Genomic DNA, 20,427 nt, shown 5'->3' with positions numbered 1-20,427 from the left:
TTTTGTTGTGCTTTGTTTTGTTGTGCTTTGTTTTGTTGTGCTTTGTTTTGTTGTGCTTTGTTTTGTTGTGCTTTGTTTTGTTGTGCTTTGTTTTGTTGTGCTTTGTTTTGTTGTGCTTTGTTTTGTTGGGCTTTGTTTTGTTGGGCTATGTTTTGTTGGGCTATGTTTTGTTGGGCTATGTTTTGTTGTGCTATGTTTTGTTGTGCTATGTTTTGTTGTGCTATGTTTTGTTGTGCTATGTTTTGTTGCGTTTCTAAAGCTATGCTGTTTTGTTGTGTTTTGCTATGCTATGCTTTGTTAATCTATGCTATGTTTTGTTATGCTAGGTTTTGTTGTGTTTTGTAATGCTATGTTTTGTTATGCTATGCTATGTTTTGTTATGCTATCCTGTGCTATGTTTTGTTGTGTTTTGTTATGATATGCCATGCTAGGCTTTGTTTTGTTATGCTAGGTTTTGTTTTGCGATGTGTTGTTGTGCTTTGTTATGCTATGCTTTGTTTTGTGGTGCTATGTTTTGTTGTGCTATGTTTTGTTGTGTTTTTTAAGCTATGCTGTTTTGTTGTGTTTTGCTATGCTATGTTAATCTATGCTATATTTTGTTATGCCCTGTTTTGTTGTGTTTTGTTAAGCTATGCTTTGTTATGCTATGTTTTGTTGTGTTTTGTTAAGCTATGCTTTGTTATGCTAGATTTTGTTTTGTTATGCTATGTTTTGTTTGTTATGCTATGCTATGTTATTTTATGCTATGTTTTGTTAGGCTATGCTATGTTTTGGTATGCTATGCTAGGTTTTGTTGTGTTTTGTTATGCTATACTATGTTTTGTTATGCTTTGCTTTGTTATGCTATGCTATGTTTTGTGATGCTATGCTTTGTTATGCTATGCTATCTGATGATATGCTATGTTTTGTTATGCTATGCTATGTTTTGTTGTGTTGTGTTTTGTTATGCTATGTTTTGTTGTGTTTTGGTATGCTATACTATGTTTTGCTCTGCTATGCTATGTTTTGTTTTGCTATTCTGGTGTGTGGTTGTCTGTGTGTGCGGCTGTGTGTGTGGGGTTGTGTGTGTGTGGGTTTGTGGGTGGGGGGTTGTGTATGTGGGGTTGTGTGCGTGTGGTGTTTGTGTGGTTTCGTGGGTGTGTGTGGGTACGTGTGTGTGGTTGTGGGTACGTGTGTGTGGTTGTGTGTGTGGTTGTGGGTGTGTGTGGGGGGGGGGTTGTGTGTGTGGGGGGGGTTGTGTGTGGGGGGGGGGGTTGTGTGTGTGTGTGGTTGTGTGTGTTTGTGGTTGTGTGTGTGTGTGTGTGTGTGTTTGTGGTTGTGTGTGTGGGGTTGTGTGTGTGTGGTTGTGTGTGTGTGGTTGTGTGGTTGTGTGTGTGTGGTTGTGGGGTTGTGTGTGTGTGGTTGTGGGGTTGTGTGTGTGTGGTTGTGGGGTTGTGTGTGTGGGGTTGTGTGTGTGGGGTTGTGTGTGTGGGGTTGTGTGTGTGGGGTTGTGTGTGTGTGTGGGGTTGTGTGTGTGTGTGGGGTTGTGTGTGTGGGGGTTGTGTGTGTGGGGGGGTTGTCTGTATGTGTGTGGGGTTGTGTGTGTGTGGGGGGGTTGTGTGTGTGTGGGGGGGTTGTGTGTGTGTGGGGGGGTTGTGTGTGTGTGTGGGGTTGTGTATGTGTGTGTGTGTGGGGTTGTGTGTGTGGGGGGGGGGTTGTGAAGGGTCAGGCCTGCGGCTCGGAGAAGGGGCTCAGTTTCCAGAGGGAGGAATACTGCCTGCTTGGCCCAGATGTTACAGTCTGCTCGAGAGTCTCTGGAACCGTCAGAGATGGAGATAACATTCGTCCTAGGGGATAAATAGTAGGAGGAAAGTGCGGGGGGGGGGAAGAGAGGGAGGAGGGAGATCACAAACAGAGTGTGAGAAATTTAAAACAAGCCGCACAGGACTAGATGCTTGACCGCATTATTTAATTATTTAAGATGTAAATAAAAAATAACAAGGAGGAGGCGCTGCTGCCTGAGGTTTATCATGGGTCTGGGAAAGGGGTCTCTGTATGTGTGAGGAAGACTGAAGAGGAGACGAAGGGAGGGAACTAGGGTGAGAGGTGACTGAGGAGAAAACGTTAGTACGGGGAAGCTAGTCAGATATGGGGGAGGAGGTGAGGAAGAGAGGCGAGAGGGAGGTGGCCGGGAGAGAGTGGGAAGGAGGATATTGGGAAGGAGAGGGTGAGAGCCCGGAGCTGCTGGAAGTGTATGAGCGGACGGCAGCATGGTGATCGGGGCTCTGAGAAATAAGGCGCCTGGGCCGGTGGGTGCTGGGGGGGGGGGGGGGAGGAGGGGAGGGGCGAGGGCTGCCAGGGAAGACCAGGAGAGGAGGGATAGGATTAATTCCCCCAGATGGCAAGCTGCCATTCACGAGTCTCTAGCGCACAGTTGTACACCTAAAAAAGCCTTTGATGCAGCAGGGGGCGGAGAGCAGGGGGCGGAGCGGGAAGAGCTGCTGGCGTGGGAGGGTGATTGATGGGCGGGGCAGTGCTGGGGAAACCTTTGATGTGGCCTGGCGGCCGTGGAAAAATGCTGCTGGCAGTGGGAAGGCTCGGGCATGCTCGTCCACAAGGCGTGCACTTCCGAAAATCCGCTGGAGAGCCCTTGCTTTGCCTGAAGTATGGTTTGGCTGCATTAGGGCGCTTTTCCTATTCCTGCGGAATAGGAAAGGCGAGCCCTAAAAAGATGGGACAGAGGGATGACCTGAACAGAGCAGAAATAACATAGCAGACATTCCAGTTCAAGTCGAATCACATACTTTGCATTACTCTGCCATCTAGTGGATGGGTCAGAATTGTCCTTGAATGCTTTTGAAATAAACCAAAATAGGTCTTGTATTGTGGAGACCCTACAATGCCCCTTGACTCACCTCTCTGATCAGATAGCTTACTCAGTTACGAAGCAATCAGAGTAGCCTTTGACATTTCACTTCACATGAAGTACTCCTGGAACCTTGATATAACTTGGTAAAAAAATTGTTGTCAAGAGATTTTCATTTTTGATTGGAATTTTTGTATCATTAGAGAAGTAATTTAGCTTAGGTAGACATTCTTGATCCAGGCTAAATGTTTCTCGACGAAATTTTAAAAAATGGCAGCTCTATAAAGATGTGTTTTAGCCATCATATTGGTTATTTTTTTATCACGGTTTTTGTTTCTGGTTTTCCGTTTATTAAAATTAGTTAACATTAGCGAAGCAGATGGACGCAGAGTATGGATTAGTTACTTACCTGTAATCCTAGTTCTCTTCCAGGGGTATCCTCATCAAAGTCATAAGCATTAGAATAGAATATTCCCGCCCATGCGCGGGACCCCGGAAACAATATATTATATGTGCCCCACATATACATATACATATATATATAAATATATATATATAAAAATAAGCAATTGCAGCCAAATAAAACAGTAGAGCTGGAATATGCTGTGAAGAATTTCCACCATACATGTGTATTAGCATTAGAAACATGATAAACAACACAAATGCTTGTTTAGAAACTGTTTTAATGCTTAGAAAACAGCAGAAATTCTTATAAGACACTGTAAGCATATACAGCTCCCAGGCTGCATTGCAAATACCCAGTCTAAAAAGACTGAAAAGCTAACCCTGTGGCTGCATGTACCAAAACTGACGCTGTGCCTTTAAGGCACCTCTGCCCCTAGCTTCCCATCATGCCTCAGGGGTTACAGTTAGGTCAGTTGTTCTTTTCGGAGACTGAAAACAAAACCATGGTAATAACAGGTTAAAACATCTCCTACTTCATAAACAAAGTCCTTTGCCCGGGGAGGCGGGAGGGTTGCTTATGACTTTGATGAGGATACCCCTGGAAGAGAACTAGGATTACAGGTAAGTAACTAATCCTTCTCTTCCAGGGGATCCTCATCAATAGTCATAAGCATTAGAATAGAGTAGCGAGCCTCACCTCATCCCTGCGGGCAAAGGAAACAACAGGTAACATTCACATTCGTAGGTCCAAACAGTAGGCCTTATACTACCCAAATAGGTTTCTCAAGGAGGCTTGCCCTACTTGAGAATCCGCTCTGGAATCAGACTCTAGGCAATAATGCCTTGTAAAGGTATGGACTGATTTCCATGTCGCAGCCTTGCAAATTTCTGACATGGGAATGTCATGTAAAAATGCTGTTGTGGCTGCCTTCCCTCTAGTGGAATGAGCTTTGGGTGATTGTAACAAAGGTTTGCCAGCCAGCTGGTATGCTAGTTTGATACATGAGACAATCCATCTGGAGATGGACCTCTTGGCTGCCGCAAACCCGGTCCTCATTGACCCATAATTGACAAAGAGTTGGTCTGTCTTTCTGGTGCCCTTTGTTCTTTCTAGGTAAAACTTTAGCACCCGTTTAAGATCTAACGAGTGCAACGACCTCTCAGCTGGGGTCGATGGGTTAGGAAAGAACGAAGGAAGGGTAATCGTTTGGTTTATATGAAAATCCGATACCACTTTTGGGAGGAAAGAGGGGTGAGCTCTCATTACCACTCTGTTGTGGTGAAACACCGTGTAGGGTTCCTTGGTGCAGAGTGCTTGAATCTCGCTAACCCTGCGAGCAGAGGTTATTGCCACCAAGAAGGCCGCCTTCCACGTGAGATGCTGCAAGGAGGCCTTGTGTATAGGTTCAAACGGTGCAGACATCAGCCTGGAGAGAACCAGGTTCAACTCCCAGGGAGGAGAAGGATTTCTCACAGGGGGATAGACCTTCTTCAATCCCTGAAGGAAATCCTTAACCACTGGGACCTGAAAAAACGACGTTTGTGTCGGTGATTTTCTGTACGCTACTATGGCAGATAGGTGAACCCTGATAGAAGCGTATTTCAACCCTGATGTCGCTAGGTAAAGGAGGTAAGGGAGGACTACCTCTTCTTGTCCTGTGGTGGGATCAAAGCCATGGTCCCTACACCAAATGAAAAATCTCTTCCACTTGAATGCATAAGATGCCCTAGTGGAAGGCCTCTTTGCCTCTTTTAAAATATTCATACATTCTGGAGGCAGATTTAAGTGTCCGTATTGCAAGACCTCAGGAGCCATGCAGTCAGGTTCAGTGACGGGAGGTTGGGATGCAGGATCCTCCCGTTCATTTTGCTCAACAGGTCTGGTCTGCATGGCAGACGTCTGTGTGGACACAGCGACAGATGTAATAGGTCTGGATACCACCATTGTCGCGGCCAATCCGGAGCAACTAGGATCATGTCCATGCTCGATCTGATGAGCTTGGCCACCACCTTCGGAATCAGAGCCAGAGGAGGAAACGCATAGGCGAACATTCCTGACCACTCCAGCAGGAGAGCGTTCCCTTGTGTCCCTGGTCGGTGGAACCTGGACGCGAAGGCGTGGCATTTGGCGTTTTCGTCGTCCGCGAATAAATCTATGTCTGGATGGCCCCAGCAACGGAAGAGTTCTTCGACTACTTCGTCGTTTAGCACCCAGTCTGGCTGATCTTCGAAGTGCCTGCTGAGTGCGTCCGCCTTTGTGTTTAGCTCGCCTGGAAGGTGTACTGCCACCACCGACAGTCCCCGAGCCAGAAGCCAGTGCCATATGGCTTGGGCCTCCTGAGACAGAGGGCGAGACCGTGTTCCTCCCTGCTTGTTCAGATAGAACATTGTTGTAGTGTTGTCCGTCTGAACCAAGATCTTGTCCGTTGTGATTGCTGGAAGGAACGCTTTGAGCGCCAGATGTACTGCTCGAAGTTCCAGCATGTTGATATGGTAAGTTTGAAGGTTGGTCGACCAGCGACCCTGAATCTGAAGACGACCCATGTGAGCACCCCAACCTTCCAGAGATGCGTCCGTTATCACAGACATCGAAGGAAGAGGCTGCTGAAAAGGGACTCCTTGCAAGACATTCCGAGGGCGAGTCCACCACTGTATTGAGGATAGTGCTGCTTGAGATAGGATGATTCGATCCTCCCAATCTCCAGTCGCTTGGTCCCACTGGTCTTCCACAGACTCTTGAAGAGGATGCATCCTCAACCTGGCGTTTGGAATTAGGAAGATGCAGGACGCCATGGAGCCCAGTAGAGACGCTACTTCTCGCACCTTTGGACGAGGAGACTGAAGTAACTTTCTGCATTTCTGCCCCATGGAAGATAGTCTCTCCTGCGAAGGAAACGCTCTTCCTAAATTTGTGTCTAGGACCGCTCCCAGATAGTGGATGGTTTGCGTGGGATGCAGGACTGACTTTTCTGTGTTCACGTGGAGCCCAAGCCTGTGCAGTTGTTGAAGACACAGACGACAGTCTTTGGTGGCTTGATGAGGGGACTGGTTCTTCAGGAGCCAGTCGTCCAGATATGGGTACACAAACAGACCTTTTTTGTGTAGACATGCCGCTACCACTGCCATGCACTTGGTGAACACCCTTGGTGCGGATTTCAGACCGAACGGAAGTACTTTGTACTGGTAATGCTTGTTCCCTACCAGAAACCTCAAGTACTTCCGATGACCTGGTGTGATAGGAATGTGGAAGTACGCGTCCTGTAAATCCACCGAACACATCCAATCTCCACTTTGTAGATGAGGACATATCTGATGAAGTGCCAGCATGCGAAACTTCTCTTTGACCACCACTTTGTTGAGGGACCGAAGATCTAGAATCGGTCTGAACTTGTCCTCTTGGTCTCTTTTGGGGACTAGAAAATACCTTGAGTACACTCCTCTCCCCCTTTGGGATGGGGGTACCTCTTCGATTGCGTTTTTCTGCAAGAGGACGCTCACCTCCCTTTTGAGGAGGTTTAGATGGTACGAGCGAGTCTTTTTTGGAGGAATCGGTTGTGGTCTCTTCCGGAAACGTAGCGCATATCCATTGCGCAGTATATTCAGCACCCACTGATCTTTTGTGATGCTGACCCACTCTTCCAGGTGTTGCGAAGCACTTCCTCCCACTGGAGTGGGTAACGGCGCCAGAGGAAGCCACTGCTCAGGCCTTGCCTCCTCTGGGCGTGGCAGAGGACTGATGATGTCCGCCTCTGCCTCTGCCTGATTTTCCTCCCCTGTATTGTGTCTTCCCTTGTGGCTTGTTCTGAGACCATTGAGGGGTTTGAACCCTCTGTTGGCCTCCCCGGTTCTTGTTGGTCTTGAAGCGTCGCTTGAACGGCTCTTTCTTCTTTTCCAGACCAACCGCCTTCACCGTGTCCAATTCTGTTTTCATGCGGGTCATTTCCTGATCGGCATGCTCCCCAAAGAGTGAAGATCCTGAGAAGGGCAGATTGAGGATGCGTTGCTGGGCATCTGGTTTGAGACCCGTCAACCGCAACCAAGAAGATCTTCTTGCGCAAACCCCATGCGAGTAGGCATGTCCTGCTAGGAGTGCGTTATCTGCGGACGAACTGATCATTTGGTTTGCCACCAAACAGCCCTCCGTCACTGTTTCCTCAAAGTCCTTCTGGTCCTCCTTGGGCAATTTTTCTTTGAATCGTTCCATGGAGTCCCACAGTGCTCTATCATATCTGCCGAGAAGTGCTGAGGCACTAGAGACTTTCAGTGATGAAGCTGCTGTGCTGCACACTCTGCGTCCCCAAGAATCTTGGGTCTTGCTGTCCTTGTCAGGAGGAACTGAAGAAGAGGGTGCGACTGCGTGATTCTTCCTAGCTGAGGCTACGATAACAGAGTCCGCCGCAGGCTCCCCTTTAACAAAGATTGGGTCCGAGTCGGCCGGCCTATACTTTTTCTGGATACGTGCCGGAACCGCTCTGATTGCCGCTGGCGTGAGGAAGACCTCCTTGATTGGTTCCATTAACCCTGGAACCAATGGGAGCAAAGGCCGTGAATATGATTTGTGCCGAAGGGTCTCAAAAATTACAGTAGTGGACACTTCTGGAACAGCCATTTCTATTTGAAGTTTTTGAGCGCCCCTTTGAAGAACGTCTAGGTATGTGTTGACGTCGTCAAGCGGGGAAGCTCTGGAGTGAGGGCTGTCTGCCAGCGTTGGGGAGTAATCCCTTTTAGAAGATCTTGAAGAGGATGAGGAGGAGGTTGATGGTGTTCTCCTTCTCCTGTGGTGAGATTTTACCTTCCTCACTGGCGATCTTCTCGGTCGGTCTTCCCTTCGAGGAGAACGTGATTCTCTCCGACGCTCCCTTCGTGGAGATCTCGACCTCTCAGTTCGTTTCTCCCTTCTCGGCGTTTGAGATCTGGGATGCTCTCTCCGCGGTGATCGGGAGACCCTGGGGGTATGCGACCTTTCCGCTCTCCTCTCCCGAGAGCGTGATTGGTGTCTGATAGGACTCTGTCTGTCTGCCTCTTCTACCAGTCTCTGAAGAGGTGACCTGTGGAGTGGGCTTACATATCTGTGCAGCCTCTCCGTCGCTCCAGAATCCTTCCACGTGTGCAAAGGAGCATACCATCTAGGCGAGAGTGTTATCTTTCGCTGGGGCAACGGACTTCTACTCCTGGAACTGGACCTCGATGAGCTAGAGGCCCTTGAGGAGGAATGGTGAGAAGCCGATTGGGTCACCAAAATAGTCGAAGGCACTGAAGGGGATTTTCGTCTCACCGGTGTTGGCGGACGTCTTAGAAGTCTTTCCCTTGACGTTGGACGCCTCTGCGGCGTCGACGGAGTGATCATCTTCGACGTCGAACGCCTCGATGACGACCCGTGTTCTCTCGACGTCGACCTGTGATGTCGAGCCGCTGACGGTGTCTTCTCCCTCGACGTCGAACAGCGTCGTCCCGCCTTCGACGGAGGTCTCGACGTCGAACGGCGTTGCCCTGCCGTCGACGGAGGTCTCGACGTCGAGCGGCGTTGCCCTGCCGTCGACGGAGGTCTCGACGTCGAACGGCGTTGCCCTGCCGTCGACGGAGGTCTCGACGTCGGCCGACGTTGGTCTGTCGGCGACGGAGATGGCCTTCGACGTCCTGTCGTCGACGAAGCCCTTGATGTCGACCTGGCATGTGGCGACGGCGGAGGATCGGACATCCTCGACGCCGAGCGCCGACACGTCTTCGACGATGATCCCTTCCTCGACGACGATCGTCCGAGGGGGCTCTTGCTCCTCGACGCCGAGCGCCTCCGTGGAGACTTCGGCGGAGGTGTCACACTCTTCGAAGCCTGTCGACGTTGGGACGACGGCGAGTGTATTCTGTCTCTCGACGCCGGCCGTCGCCTGGTTGACGGCGGCGGAGTTGACTTACGTCTTGACGTCGATCTTCTCGTCGACGGAGATCTCGTGGCTTCTCTCGACGCCGATCGTCGCCTAGTTGACGACGGCGGAGCTTTCTTCGTCGTCGGTGATTTTCTTTTCGACGACGATTTCCTCGTCGACGCCGGTCCCGACGTCGACGGAGCTTTATCTTTCGATTTTTCCATCAGATGTTGTTTTTTCAGCGCCGAGCCCGGCGCTGAGGTCGATGGACGCTCTGACTTGCCTTTGGAGGGAGTTCTGGGTCTCTTTGAACTCTTCCTCTCTGTAGATCTTCCCCTCATGGATCTTTGGGCCAAACCATAGAGCCTGTTCCTCTCCCTGTCTTTTAAAGTTCTGTCAGACAGGTTTTGACAATGAGAACAGTCCTTTGGATCATGATCTTCTGGCAAGCATAAAATACAGACCTCATGAGAGTCCGTTTTTGCCTTCTTGTGGCCACAAGAAGGGCAATCATCGAATAATGAAGGCATCCTGACAGGAAAAACCTCACAAAAATTCGACTGCTAAGCAGTTATTTACTTGACCCTGATGTAAAAAGTCAAAGTAAATCAAAAAAATGTTCTTTAGAAGCTTTTCTGACTGAAAAAGGCAGAAAAAACTGTGGAGCTGTGTATCCAGGGTCCTTCCTGAAGGAGCCGGAAAGAACAACTGACCTAACTGTAACCCCTGAGGCATGATGGGAAGCTAGGGGCAGAGGTGCCTTAAAGGCACAGCGTCAGTTTTGGTACATGCAGCCACAGGGTTAGCTTTTCAGTCTTTTTAGACTGGGTATTTGCAATGCAGCCTGGGAGCTGTATATGCTTACAGTGTCTTATAAGAATTTCTGCTGTTTTCTAAGCATTAAAACAGTTTCTAAACAAGCATTTGTGTTGTTTATCATGTTTCTAATGCTAATACACATGTATGGTGGAAATTCTTCACAGCATATTCCAGCTCTACTGTTTTATTTGGCTGCAATTGCTTATTTTTATATATATATATTTATATATATATGTATATGTATATGTGGGGCACATATAATATATTGTTTCCGGGGTCCCGCGCATGGGCGGGAATATTCTATTCTAATGCTTATGACTATTGATGAGGATCCCCTGGAAGAGAACTTTACCTCCTGACAGTGTTGCCAACTACAAAATCGGAGGACTCCTTCAGCAAAGAAAAGTGTGTTGTATGCCAAACTAATCTGAAAGATAAGCTAACCAACTGTGGCTGGACAGAAGATAGTTTGAGATGCTGCAGAAATACAGCAAGACAAAATTCACAAAAGTTTTAAACAGATGGGTGAAGAGGAACAAAGATTTTATCATTGTAACAAAAAGTGCTATAAAATGGAACAAAGCTTGGATTTTTTTTCCCAGAAGATAGCAGAAACCAGTAATTTACAGCAAGAATCTGAGTCGTCTGAGAAAGCAACGACAACCAAACAAGGCCAATCCACTTAGAAGATCAATGGCTACCCCTTGTCCACCTCCAACAACTGATCAGAAAGCAGAGGATCTTCATTGTGTTGTGTGATTTAGCCAGAACAAGGGCCAAAGGGATTGACGAAAGAACAAAGTACAGAGCATGTGATTCCCAAAGGGCAAACAAGTTTTTATCTGCCGCTACGTTTCTTCAAGATGATGTTTTCAGCCATGACAGCTGATCTAAACAGCAAGATGAATATATTTGCAGCGGATTTGTATGCCCACCTGAACTGCATGCGTGCATACATTTGAAAATATAAATGTACACGAAGCTCCCAGCAGTAACGTAACCGCAAGCCTTCAGTTAAGTTTGCACTCTTTGAAAAAGCAAATTAAGTTTTAAAGTCACTCGATTACTGACTCCGTGATCTCAGAGAAATAATGGTCAGCATTGATTAAACTGATTTGATCTAGAATATTGAAATTAATATTTTTCTGGTGAGAATGTACTTTGACAGAATTAGCTTTTCCCCGAACCCCCTCAGCCCTTTAAACTATCCTGACCTACCCCAAGTCCCAATTACCTCACACCAATCTCTTCCTGCTACTGTCCGTCTGAAAGCCCTACTGCGCATATGCTAGGGAATGCGTAGTTCAGCCTTCGTGGCAAAGGCTGTTTGTTGTTCACCATTCGTGGTAAAGGCTGTTTCCCCTATCTGGCACCTGCCTGCCTTGATATTGAGGCCTGCAGCTTGCAGAACCTTCAGGATCTTCCCACTGTGAATCAGGTGATTGTGCCAAGTAGAACTATACACCACAATATTGTCCAGATATCCTGCACTAAATGTTTCCAACCCTGCAAGGACTTTATTCAATAACCTCTGAAAGGTGGCATGGGCATTCCTGAATCCAGAGGGCATAAAAGTGAACTGATAATGCCCAACTGGGGTCAAGAATGGGGATTTTTCTTTTGCTGAATTTGTGTACTAGCGCACACCTTATTTGTAAAGCTTGTGCTCTATAAATAAAACTAACTACACTTGTATGCGTGCACACCAGAATAGGGTAGCCTGGCCTTTACTTTTGCTCCACGGGTCAGGCATATATGCCAGTATCCTGCTGCAAAATCATTGGACTGGGAAATTTGGCTGCTCCCAACGTGTCAATTTGCTCATCCTTAATAGGAACTGGGAGTGCACCCGTCTTAGTTACTGCATGGAGTTCCGTAGAGACCACACAAAAGAGCTGTGGTTTTCTATCCTTGGAATGAGGTTTTGGGGCTAACAACTGGGGTGGACTCTAGAGGGGTTCAATGACTCCCAATTCCAGCATCTTGCTGACTTCAGCTCTGATGCTCTACTTCAGACGGTCTTTAGATTTTGCTTTTGACAGGTGTTTTGTCTCCAGTGTCCACATCATGGGTACACCTAGTAGTCTGGCCGGAGGTTGGAGAGTATAGCTCAGCATCCTGCTCCAGGACTTGCTCACAGTCAGAGAAACAGCTCCGACTGTAGACCCATCTTTTGGGATGTATGAGAGGTGGTCAGGGAGAGCTTCACTCTCTGCTTCCTGATCCTAATCAGTGACCACAAGCATAGACACATCAGCCTTGTTAAAGAAAGGCTTTAGGCGGGTAACATAGATGATGCTGTGAGGGCTCCTGCTAGTGTCTACCAGAAATGTGATCTCACCTTTCCTTTCAAGTATAGAGTAGGTTGCACTCCACTTGTCCTGAAGGGCCCTAGATGCCACAGGCTCCAAAATCTAGATCCTCTGTCCTGGTCGGAACTCTACCAGTGCAGCCTTTTGGTCATACCAATGTTTCTGGAGCTCTTAGCTGACCTCAAGGTTTTTTAATGCTTTACCCATGTCCTCTTCCATCCTTGAACGTAGGGAAAGTACATAGTCCACAATGTTGTGTTTAGGCTCTTTGAAAGGTCTCTCTCAGCCTTCCTTAACTAGACACAGTGGTCCCCTTACAGGATGCCCAAACAGAAGTTCAAGGGGACTGAACTCTACTCCCTTCTTAGGTACTTCTCTGTAAGCGAAAAGCAGGCACGGCAAACGGACATCCCATCTCCTGAGTTTTCCAGGGAGTCCCATGCTCATACCTTTCATGGTTTTGTTGAATCTCTTAACTTAACCATTGGTTTGTGAGTGATATAGGATAGTGCATGTGTAAGTCACACTACATTCATTTAAGTAGCCACACATGAAGTTACTAACTCTGTCTGATACCCACTCCTTAGGGAAACCCATCCTTGTATAAATAATTAAGAGGGCTCTGGCAACTGCAGGAGCAGTGACAATCCTAAGGGGTATAGCTTCAGGGTGCTTGGTGGCAGAATCCACCACCACCAATAAGAATCTTTTCTCTAGTGTTGTTGGAGGGTACAGGGGGGCAACAATGTCAATCCCTATCCTTTCAAAGGGAACCCCAAACATTGGAAGTGGTATTAAAGAAAACTTTAGGTAATTACCTGCTTTGCAACTGGCTGGCAGGTAACAGAGGACTTACAAAACTCCTTCACCTTCTAGGCCACGTGACTGCCTAGCTAGCCAACACCAAGTCTTTCTCTGGCCAAGATGCCTACCTAGGGGGATGTCATAGGCCAATGAGAGCACTCTCTGCACTGCTGAGGCACTACCACTCTCCTAGTGGCACCGGATTCGGGGTCAATGGTCTCAGTGTACAGGAGTCTTTCCTTCCAATAGGTCCTGAGGGAGCCACTGACCTCTCCCTTTCCCCTGCAGCAGCTCGCTCTCTCAGGCTTTCAAGAGTAGGGCAGGTCGTACCCCCTAGAGGGTCCCCCGGGTTCTAGGTGCGCTGCAGTGTAAGTCCCAAGTTTCTGCGGCTCAGTTCCCTCTGGGGCTAGCCTACTTCTCCCTGAGAAGAGGGGGTCCGAGCTGGGGGCTTTTTAGAAGCCGACTTTCCAGACTTGATACCATTCCTCTTAGATGGTTGGGACACTGTTTCAGTCTACAACTCTTCTTTTTCACCCTGGGCTTTGCACTGTGCTTGGGTTTTAGGCACACCAATTCAGGGATCCGCTGCAAAGATGCATGCAACCTTAGCTCTACCTCAGCCTGACTCCAGATAATTCCTTTGAAATTCAACAGGAATTGCTGGAGGACACAGCCACCTTCTTTTGCCCAGTAAACCCTCTCCAATCCAATGACACCATAGTCAACACAACAAACCTTTCTTTGATGCAGTTTGTAGGAAAAAATGACACTTTTTTCATCCCCCCCCACCGCCAATATCGGTATACACCTGTTACAACGCAACTTTTACAACTACCTACCGTTACAACGCAACTTTTACAACGCATACCATTACAACGCATTGCGCTGGGGGGCGCTCTAGGATAGGGTATAAGTTTAATTTACTATCCAACACCTTCCCTAGTGTCCACGGGGACTGGAGTTAGAATAGTAAATTATACTTACCACTATCCAGCACCTCTAAGCGCTATGCGTTGTAATGGTATGCGTTGTAATGGTCGCGTTGTAATGGTAGGTAGTTGTAATGGTATGCGTTGTAACATCATATATCCCCAATATCAAAATGACGCTCTAATTTGCTTATTTGCTCTGTTCCCTCCTGGGGAATTAACAAACCCTGGGTACCTTTAGAATCCACAGGATGTTCGAAAAAATGGACACAAATTTGGCACGGATACCTTATATGGAGAAAGGTTACGGCAGCCTAAGGACAAACTACGTTAAATATCCTTGAATGGACTTCGCACTGAGGACGGGGCTAGTAATGACTCACCACTTGAGATTTGCTTTATCATATTTATTTTTTAACTATTTATAAAGATGCATATACGAATGAATGAAAGAGTTTTTGGTATAGTGTGACGTTCACACCAAAGAGCATCTTGGTGCTTAGCGGAAAAGGACATCTAGGAGATTTTCACAGAGGAGAGGATGACTGAGTGAAGCGTTTACATAAGAGATAGCGCCAGGTGGTCTGGGGTAGCAAAAATCCACTTTTTCAGGACCTTCCTGAAAGTAGGTTCCGTTTGTATGTGCCTCAGCTGAGTGGGTAGACCGTTCCAGGCTTTTGTATCTAGTACTGTCATAGTCTTCCCACCCCTGGTTTTCAATTTGAAATTGTGTACTGTTAACAGGTTCTATGAAGTAGACCGCAGAGTACATTTGGTGGTGTATGGCTTGATTCTGGATCGTAGATATTCTGGTCCGGTTTCGCTTATGGCTTTGTATGTAATGGTCAGGATTTTAAAAAGAATCCTCTTATGGACCGGTAACCAGTGAAGCGCTTTAAGTGCTGCTGCTGAGGAGGAGTCGCTAGGCAGTTTGAGAACTAGTCTCAATGCAGCATTCTGGACCACCTGCAATCTTTTCACAACTGTCTTTTTCGGTCCTGCATAAAGACTGTTGCAGGAGTCCAAGTGAGATAAAATTAGGGCTGCTGCAACTGTCTTTCTAGCAGGCACCGGGAGTAGGTCGAAGAATTTTCGGAGAGTTTTTATAGTTTGGAAACACATGGCGGCAATAGCAAGTGCTTGTTTGTGGAAAGATATTGTGGGATCGAATTGTATTCCTAAATTTCTGACTGTATCTACTGTTGTGGGTGGAGCACATGAATTTGAGGGCCACCACTGATTGGGCCTAAATACATTGAACTTTACAAACACCATAATTTCCGTTTTAGAGCTATTACATTTCAGATGATTCAATTTCATCAAATCCATCACTGCTGTAAGACAGTGGTGAAACTTCTCTTCCACCTCTGTGGAATTTTTGTCAAGAGTGAGGATCAGCTGAGTTTCATCAGCGTATGCAGTAGATTCAACATCAAAGGTGGCCATCAGAGAGAGAAGTAGTGTCATGTAAAGATTAAAGAGGGTTGGGCTCACGGATGAGCAATGGGGAACCCCCGATGACAACCATTTTTCTCCCGATTCGCAACTTCCCAGTGTTACAATCTGATGTCTATCATCTAGGAAAGATGTACATTCATTCGGTCATTCAATCCACACATACTCTAATAATTAAATTATCTTCCAAACCCATGGAACTGCATCTAAAGGAACACAGGCAAAAAATCTTTCAAAATAATATCTAGAGGAAGTCTGCTTGATGCTACTGAAGACATAATAGAGGTTAAAGCAATCTTGCTTGAACTCCTTCAAGATTCTACATGAATGGAAGTGGTTCACCCAGAGATTACACAGCATGAATTTGACTCAGAACATCTATTGGTGGGATGTGGGCAACATTACAGTGGCACTGTAAGCATTGTGCGCTGCTCTACAGCCCTTTACATACATTTGAAAAATATGACTCCCGAATTCCAGGTCTAGCAAACTGAAGAAGTTCATCGCATCAACCTCGCTGGCAACAGACTCATTGTGAGCCCCCACTCAATCGACAATCAATAACTGTAGTTGTGATAGTTCATCGAATTGCCACCTGCAATATACAATAACTGTCATGACCTCTAGTTGTTCACATGCTCATCAAATCCCTCTCCGGACAGCTTGCCAGCATGCTTTCAGTTGTGATACTCATCCCCTCCCCCAACCACACACTTTGACTTGGTACCATCTCCAAGTCGGATATTAACAGTGGCCCTACATGGAACTCCCTCAGGAACTGTGCAAACAAGGAGGTTTAGTTTTGTTTTTAACCTATACTGTCATGATTAAAGCTGGGACAGAGTTGAAGGATAGTCCAGGGCTGTTATGACTTGTTATGTAGTCTTGCTGCTGCACTTAGGTGAAGACCCCAGACTGTTAGCCCTTAAGATGTAGAGGGGTATACTTTAGGGTCAGTGGGAGATGCTTGGTCAGGGTCATGTGTCACCAAGGCAGGTGTATCCCTATTTAATGCTTGTTGAGGTAATGGGAGGGGGACGCCACTGGGATGATGCCAGTGCGCAGGGCCCTCGCTCCAGGATAGCTTCAACTAATTGCATTGGGGGCAAGAACCCCCCCCCCCCCCCCCCCCCCCCTTGCGGGAGGGGTGGAGATGTTATGCAATGGCACAAAGTAATGGCAACAGCTTAAGTATATTTGTAAATTGGTGTATAGTATTGAGTGGTGTGTGTGTTTAATAAATGTACTCTTACTTTTATAAAGCAAAAAAAAAAAAAAGAATGTTCCTTGTCTTCATCATCCCTCTGTTACCTTAGTATTGTTAATGGAATATAGCTGCATAATAATTTATTTGTGCTTAACACTAGCAGTTTTTAATCTTAAGATGTTTTTAACACTTATTGGTTGTTTGACAGTGGATATGATATGCTCGATCAATAAAATAATTACTTAAAAAAGGAGAGGAAAGAAAAAGAAAGGGGACGCAAGAGGAGAAAATAAGGGATGCAGTAAGAGGAACAGAAGAAGGACGAAGTAAGGCAAGAAGTACCACGACAAGCAGGAGCATGAGAGCAGCGAAAGACGAGTGATGCAAACAGGACGAATAGAGCAATCACAACAGACTCATGGCCTCACGTTTTGGGGGAGTTGTGCTAGGCTTGGTGGCCCGGTTGAAGAAGAGGGCGCCGGGCTGGAGGGAGCTGCTTTCCTCTTCTTTCACCTTGAACTGGCCCAACTTGGTGACCTTCTGCAGAAAAACAAGAGAGATCAGCAGAGGAGATTAGAGATTGGATCAACTCCAGGGAACAAGTCAGTGAGAAAAGGGGGCATGCTTCTTCAAACAGCCAAAAGGATGGCTCAAGCCCATCTTCGAGCCGGCTACCTCAGCATATCACTGGTCATGAAGGGTTTATCAAGCACAGCACGGATGATCAGATACAGCCAAACCAATCAGGACAGTGGCAAAGAAATACATACTGGAGATTTATGCCTACCACAGAGGGAGTGGCCGACTGCATTTCATCTGGGTCCGGAGGGGAATGGATTCGGATGAAGCAGAGGCCGTAAGCCAGGCTCTGAAAGACAAGGTGGAAAAATGCGAAGAGGTCAGATGTTGTACATTCACAGCATGGGAAGTTCATTGAGAGTAAAAGAACAGAAAGGCGCCATTCCTCGCCAAGCCTGCCTACAGACTCATTTCAAGCCCTGGTTCATCTGCACTAGCCAGGGACAGCCAGCCTCACACTGCTGCAGCCTCTGCCTTATGCCAGCCCCAAAACCTAACATGAGGAGCAACGACTATAGTGCCCCTTTCCTTACAAAGACATTCTATAAATTTTTTTTTTTTTTTTAAATCTTATTTGTGCAGAAGTGAAATCTGTTGTGAGTGACGTTGGGGTTAAACGTGGTCAGACAAGCACTGTCTTAAAGGCGTGTAGGAAAATGTGGACAACTGAAGACCAGCACATGAAGGGCACAGAGAGTGAAGTCTTCAACAGAAGGAATAAGAACGGTCAGGCTGCAGTTATTGAAAGAGCACCAGGACAACGATGACCCACAGCTCTTACTGCAGATAAAAAAGGACATGCAAATCACAGTCCCATTAAGAGGGCATAACTGCGCCCATGGACACTTAGAAACCACAGCTCCATGCGGCAGACAGAACGAATCACGATTCTCACTAATGAGAGCTACGGCATATAGCTTTCAAAGAACCGAGGTGAGCACTCCATGATGGGGATAAAACAACAATGCACAGACCTCGTGCAACAGTCAAGAGACCATCGCTCCTTGCCATGGATACAACTACTACTCAACAGCTCAACTTGAAAGAGCAGCATTCATGTGCCTTAGCAGGTAATCAGATCAGAACTCCACCCGGGCACCAAGAAAGAACGTGCGGCATTCACCAGACTTGTATGTGAACAGCGTTTCAAAGAGAACTGTACGGAAATCACACCTGTCACAGCAGCAATTACTGCACAGGCAAAGACCACCGCTCCAAGCAACATCAACCACAGCATCTTTATCAAGGCACTGAAATGACCGTTCTATCCATCCAAAAGGTCCATAGTCCCTCAACTTTGAACAAAGCGGTGTCGCACAGTTCACTCAACTGAATGGGCAGTTGCTTCCTATGAAAGGATAGCAATGCTTTGCACCGGTGCTGCTCCACACACACTGCCTGCTCTTCATCACATACCTTGGCAATGCTTTGCACCAGATCTGCTCCACACCCGGTGCCTGCTCTTCATCACATACCTTGGCAATGCTTTGCACCAGGTCTGCTCTGAACCCGGTGCCAGCTCTTCGTCACATACCATAGCAATGCTTTGCAACCGTGTTGCTCAGCACCCAGAGGCTGCTCTTCGTCACATACCATAGCAATGCTTTGCACCGGTGCTGCTCCACACCCGGTGCCTACTCTTCGTCACATACCTTGGCAATGCTATGCACCAGGTCTGCTCCACACACACTGCCTGCTATTCATCACAAACCTTCACAATGCTTTGCACCAGGTCTGCTCTGCACCCGGTGCCTGCTCTTCGTCACATACCATAGCAATGCTTTGCACCGGTGCTGCTCCACACACACTGCCTGCTCTTCATCACATACCACAGCAATGCTTTGCACCAGGTCTGCTCCGCTCCCGGTGCCTGCTCTTCGTCACATACCATAGCAATGCTTTGCAACGGTGCTGCTCCACACACACTGCCTGCTCTTCATCACATACCTTGGCAATGCTTTGGACCGGTGCTGCTCCACACTCAGTTTCTGCTCTACGTCACATACCTTGTTGTAAGGCTGTGTACATACAATCTTCACCCGGTCCCATTTTTTCTCTGCTGTTCCTTTCACAAGTTTGTCCGGCCCAAACATGCGTACGCGATTCAGATTGCTTCCGTTCTTGCTCTCCGATGGGGACATGAAGGATGAAGTGACCAGTATCACCTGGGACGAAGAAAAAGGATGCATTATTTACAGTGATGCTCTATGTACGTGAGCGCCCTAGTCAACAGCAGCACAGGGCTGCTGTTCACTCGACTCAGCACTAACATTAAAAGAAGTTAAATAAACAGGCGATTATTCACTGGGTAATGACATTTAAAGAAATTAAGTCACTAGGTTGTGTTGCACCTCATAACTACACCTTCATTCTTAAAGACATTTTGCAGCAAAAGTGTACAAATGTGATGAAGTCGCTTAAAAATTTAACAAGCATTGAAAATGCAATAGGTCTCGCCTTTGATCAAGTTAAAGCCATTTGCTTTGCTACACAATACCATTAGCAAAGCAAATCACAGGAACAAAGATGGCGTCGGACAGTCCACATGGACCATCCAAAAAGGAGGTAACCAAGAAGCTAAATTTCCAATCACGCACCACTGTTTACCATAAACGATGATGCAAGCCAATGAGAAACAGGGGCGGGGCTTGAAGTCACTTCGGAATCTGAATCGATTCCAAAAGGCCCTCGCATGGCGAGAGCAGCGCATGTGCGCTGTAACGCCAGGCTAGACCTAAAAAGTGGAGCTCGTTAACATGCGGAAACGTTCACCTTAGTACAACAGGTATCAGTACATAGAGAAGTATTTTTTTTTAAGATGGTTTTTAAAAATGAATATAGAAACATTCATTCTTGCCTGCACCATAATGCCAATGCCAATAGTGAATGAAAAGTCATGTCAGGTTTTATGTACTCTGTGGGTGAACCGAGTTCCTATTATACATGAACTATAATATTGTTTCTTAACACCTTGGCTGCTGTGGTTATTTTTCCCCTGTGCTGGAAAACTCTTGTTGCCATATATTCATGACGAGCTCAGCTCGTCATCAGCACACGACCACCGTGGCTGATGACGAGCTGAGCTCGTCATCAGCATCGAAGGGGTTAAAACAATCATAGGAGAAGGTTTTGTACAGCGCACATCCTGAAATCATGTATTTCGAGGTCAAAATAATTGTCTAGGATCACACAATTTGGTATAGTGTGG

General features: G+C 46.9%; 1 protein-coding gene across 2 annotated transcripts in view; it reads right to left on the bottom strand.

The window, feature by feature from the left end:
• The window catches only part of XRCC1 (X-ray repair cross complementing 1), a 310,744-nt gene that overhangs the window by 238,626 nt on the left and 51,691 nt on the right, over positions 1-20,427 (bottom strand). For both annotated transcript variants that reach the window (XM_086929793.1, XM_086929794.1), the window contains exons 4-6: positions 19,226-19,384; positions 17,428-17,508; positions 17,069-17,180 (exon numbers count right to left, since the gene is read on the bottom strand). In XM_086929793.1, coding sequence (XP_086785919.1) covers positions 17,069-17,180; positions 17,428-17,508; positions 19,226-19,384 — 352 coding nt within the window. The remainder of the gene's footprint in view (positions 1-17,068; positions 17,181-17,427; positions 17,509-19,225; positions 19,385-20,427) is intronic.

This window comes from Lissotriton vulgaris, chromosome 7, assembly GCF_964263255.1.
Source record: "Lissotriton vulgaris chromosome 7, aLisVul1.2, whole genome shotgun sequence".
Lineage (NCBI taxonomy): Eukaryota > Metazoa > Chordata > Amphibia > Caudata > Salamandridae > Lissotriton > Lissotriton vulgaris.
Note: the sequence above shows the minus strand (reverse complement) of the source record. Positions and strands in the feature narration are given on the sequence as shown.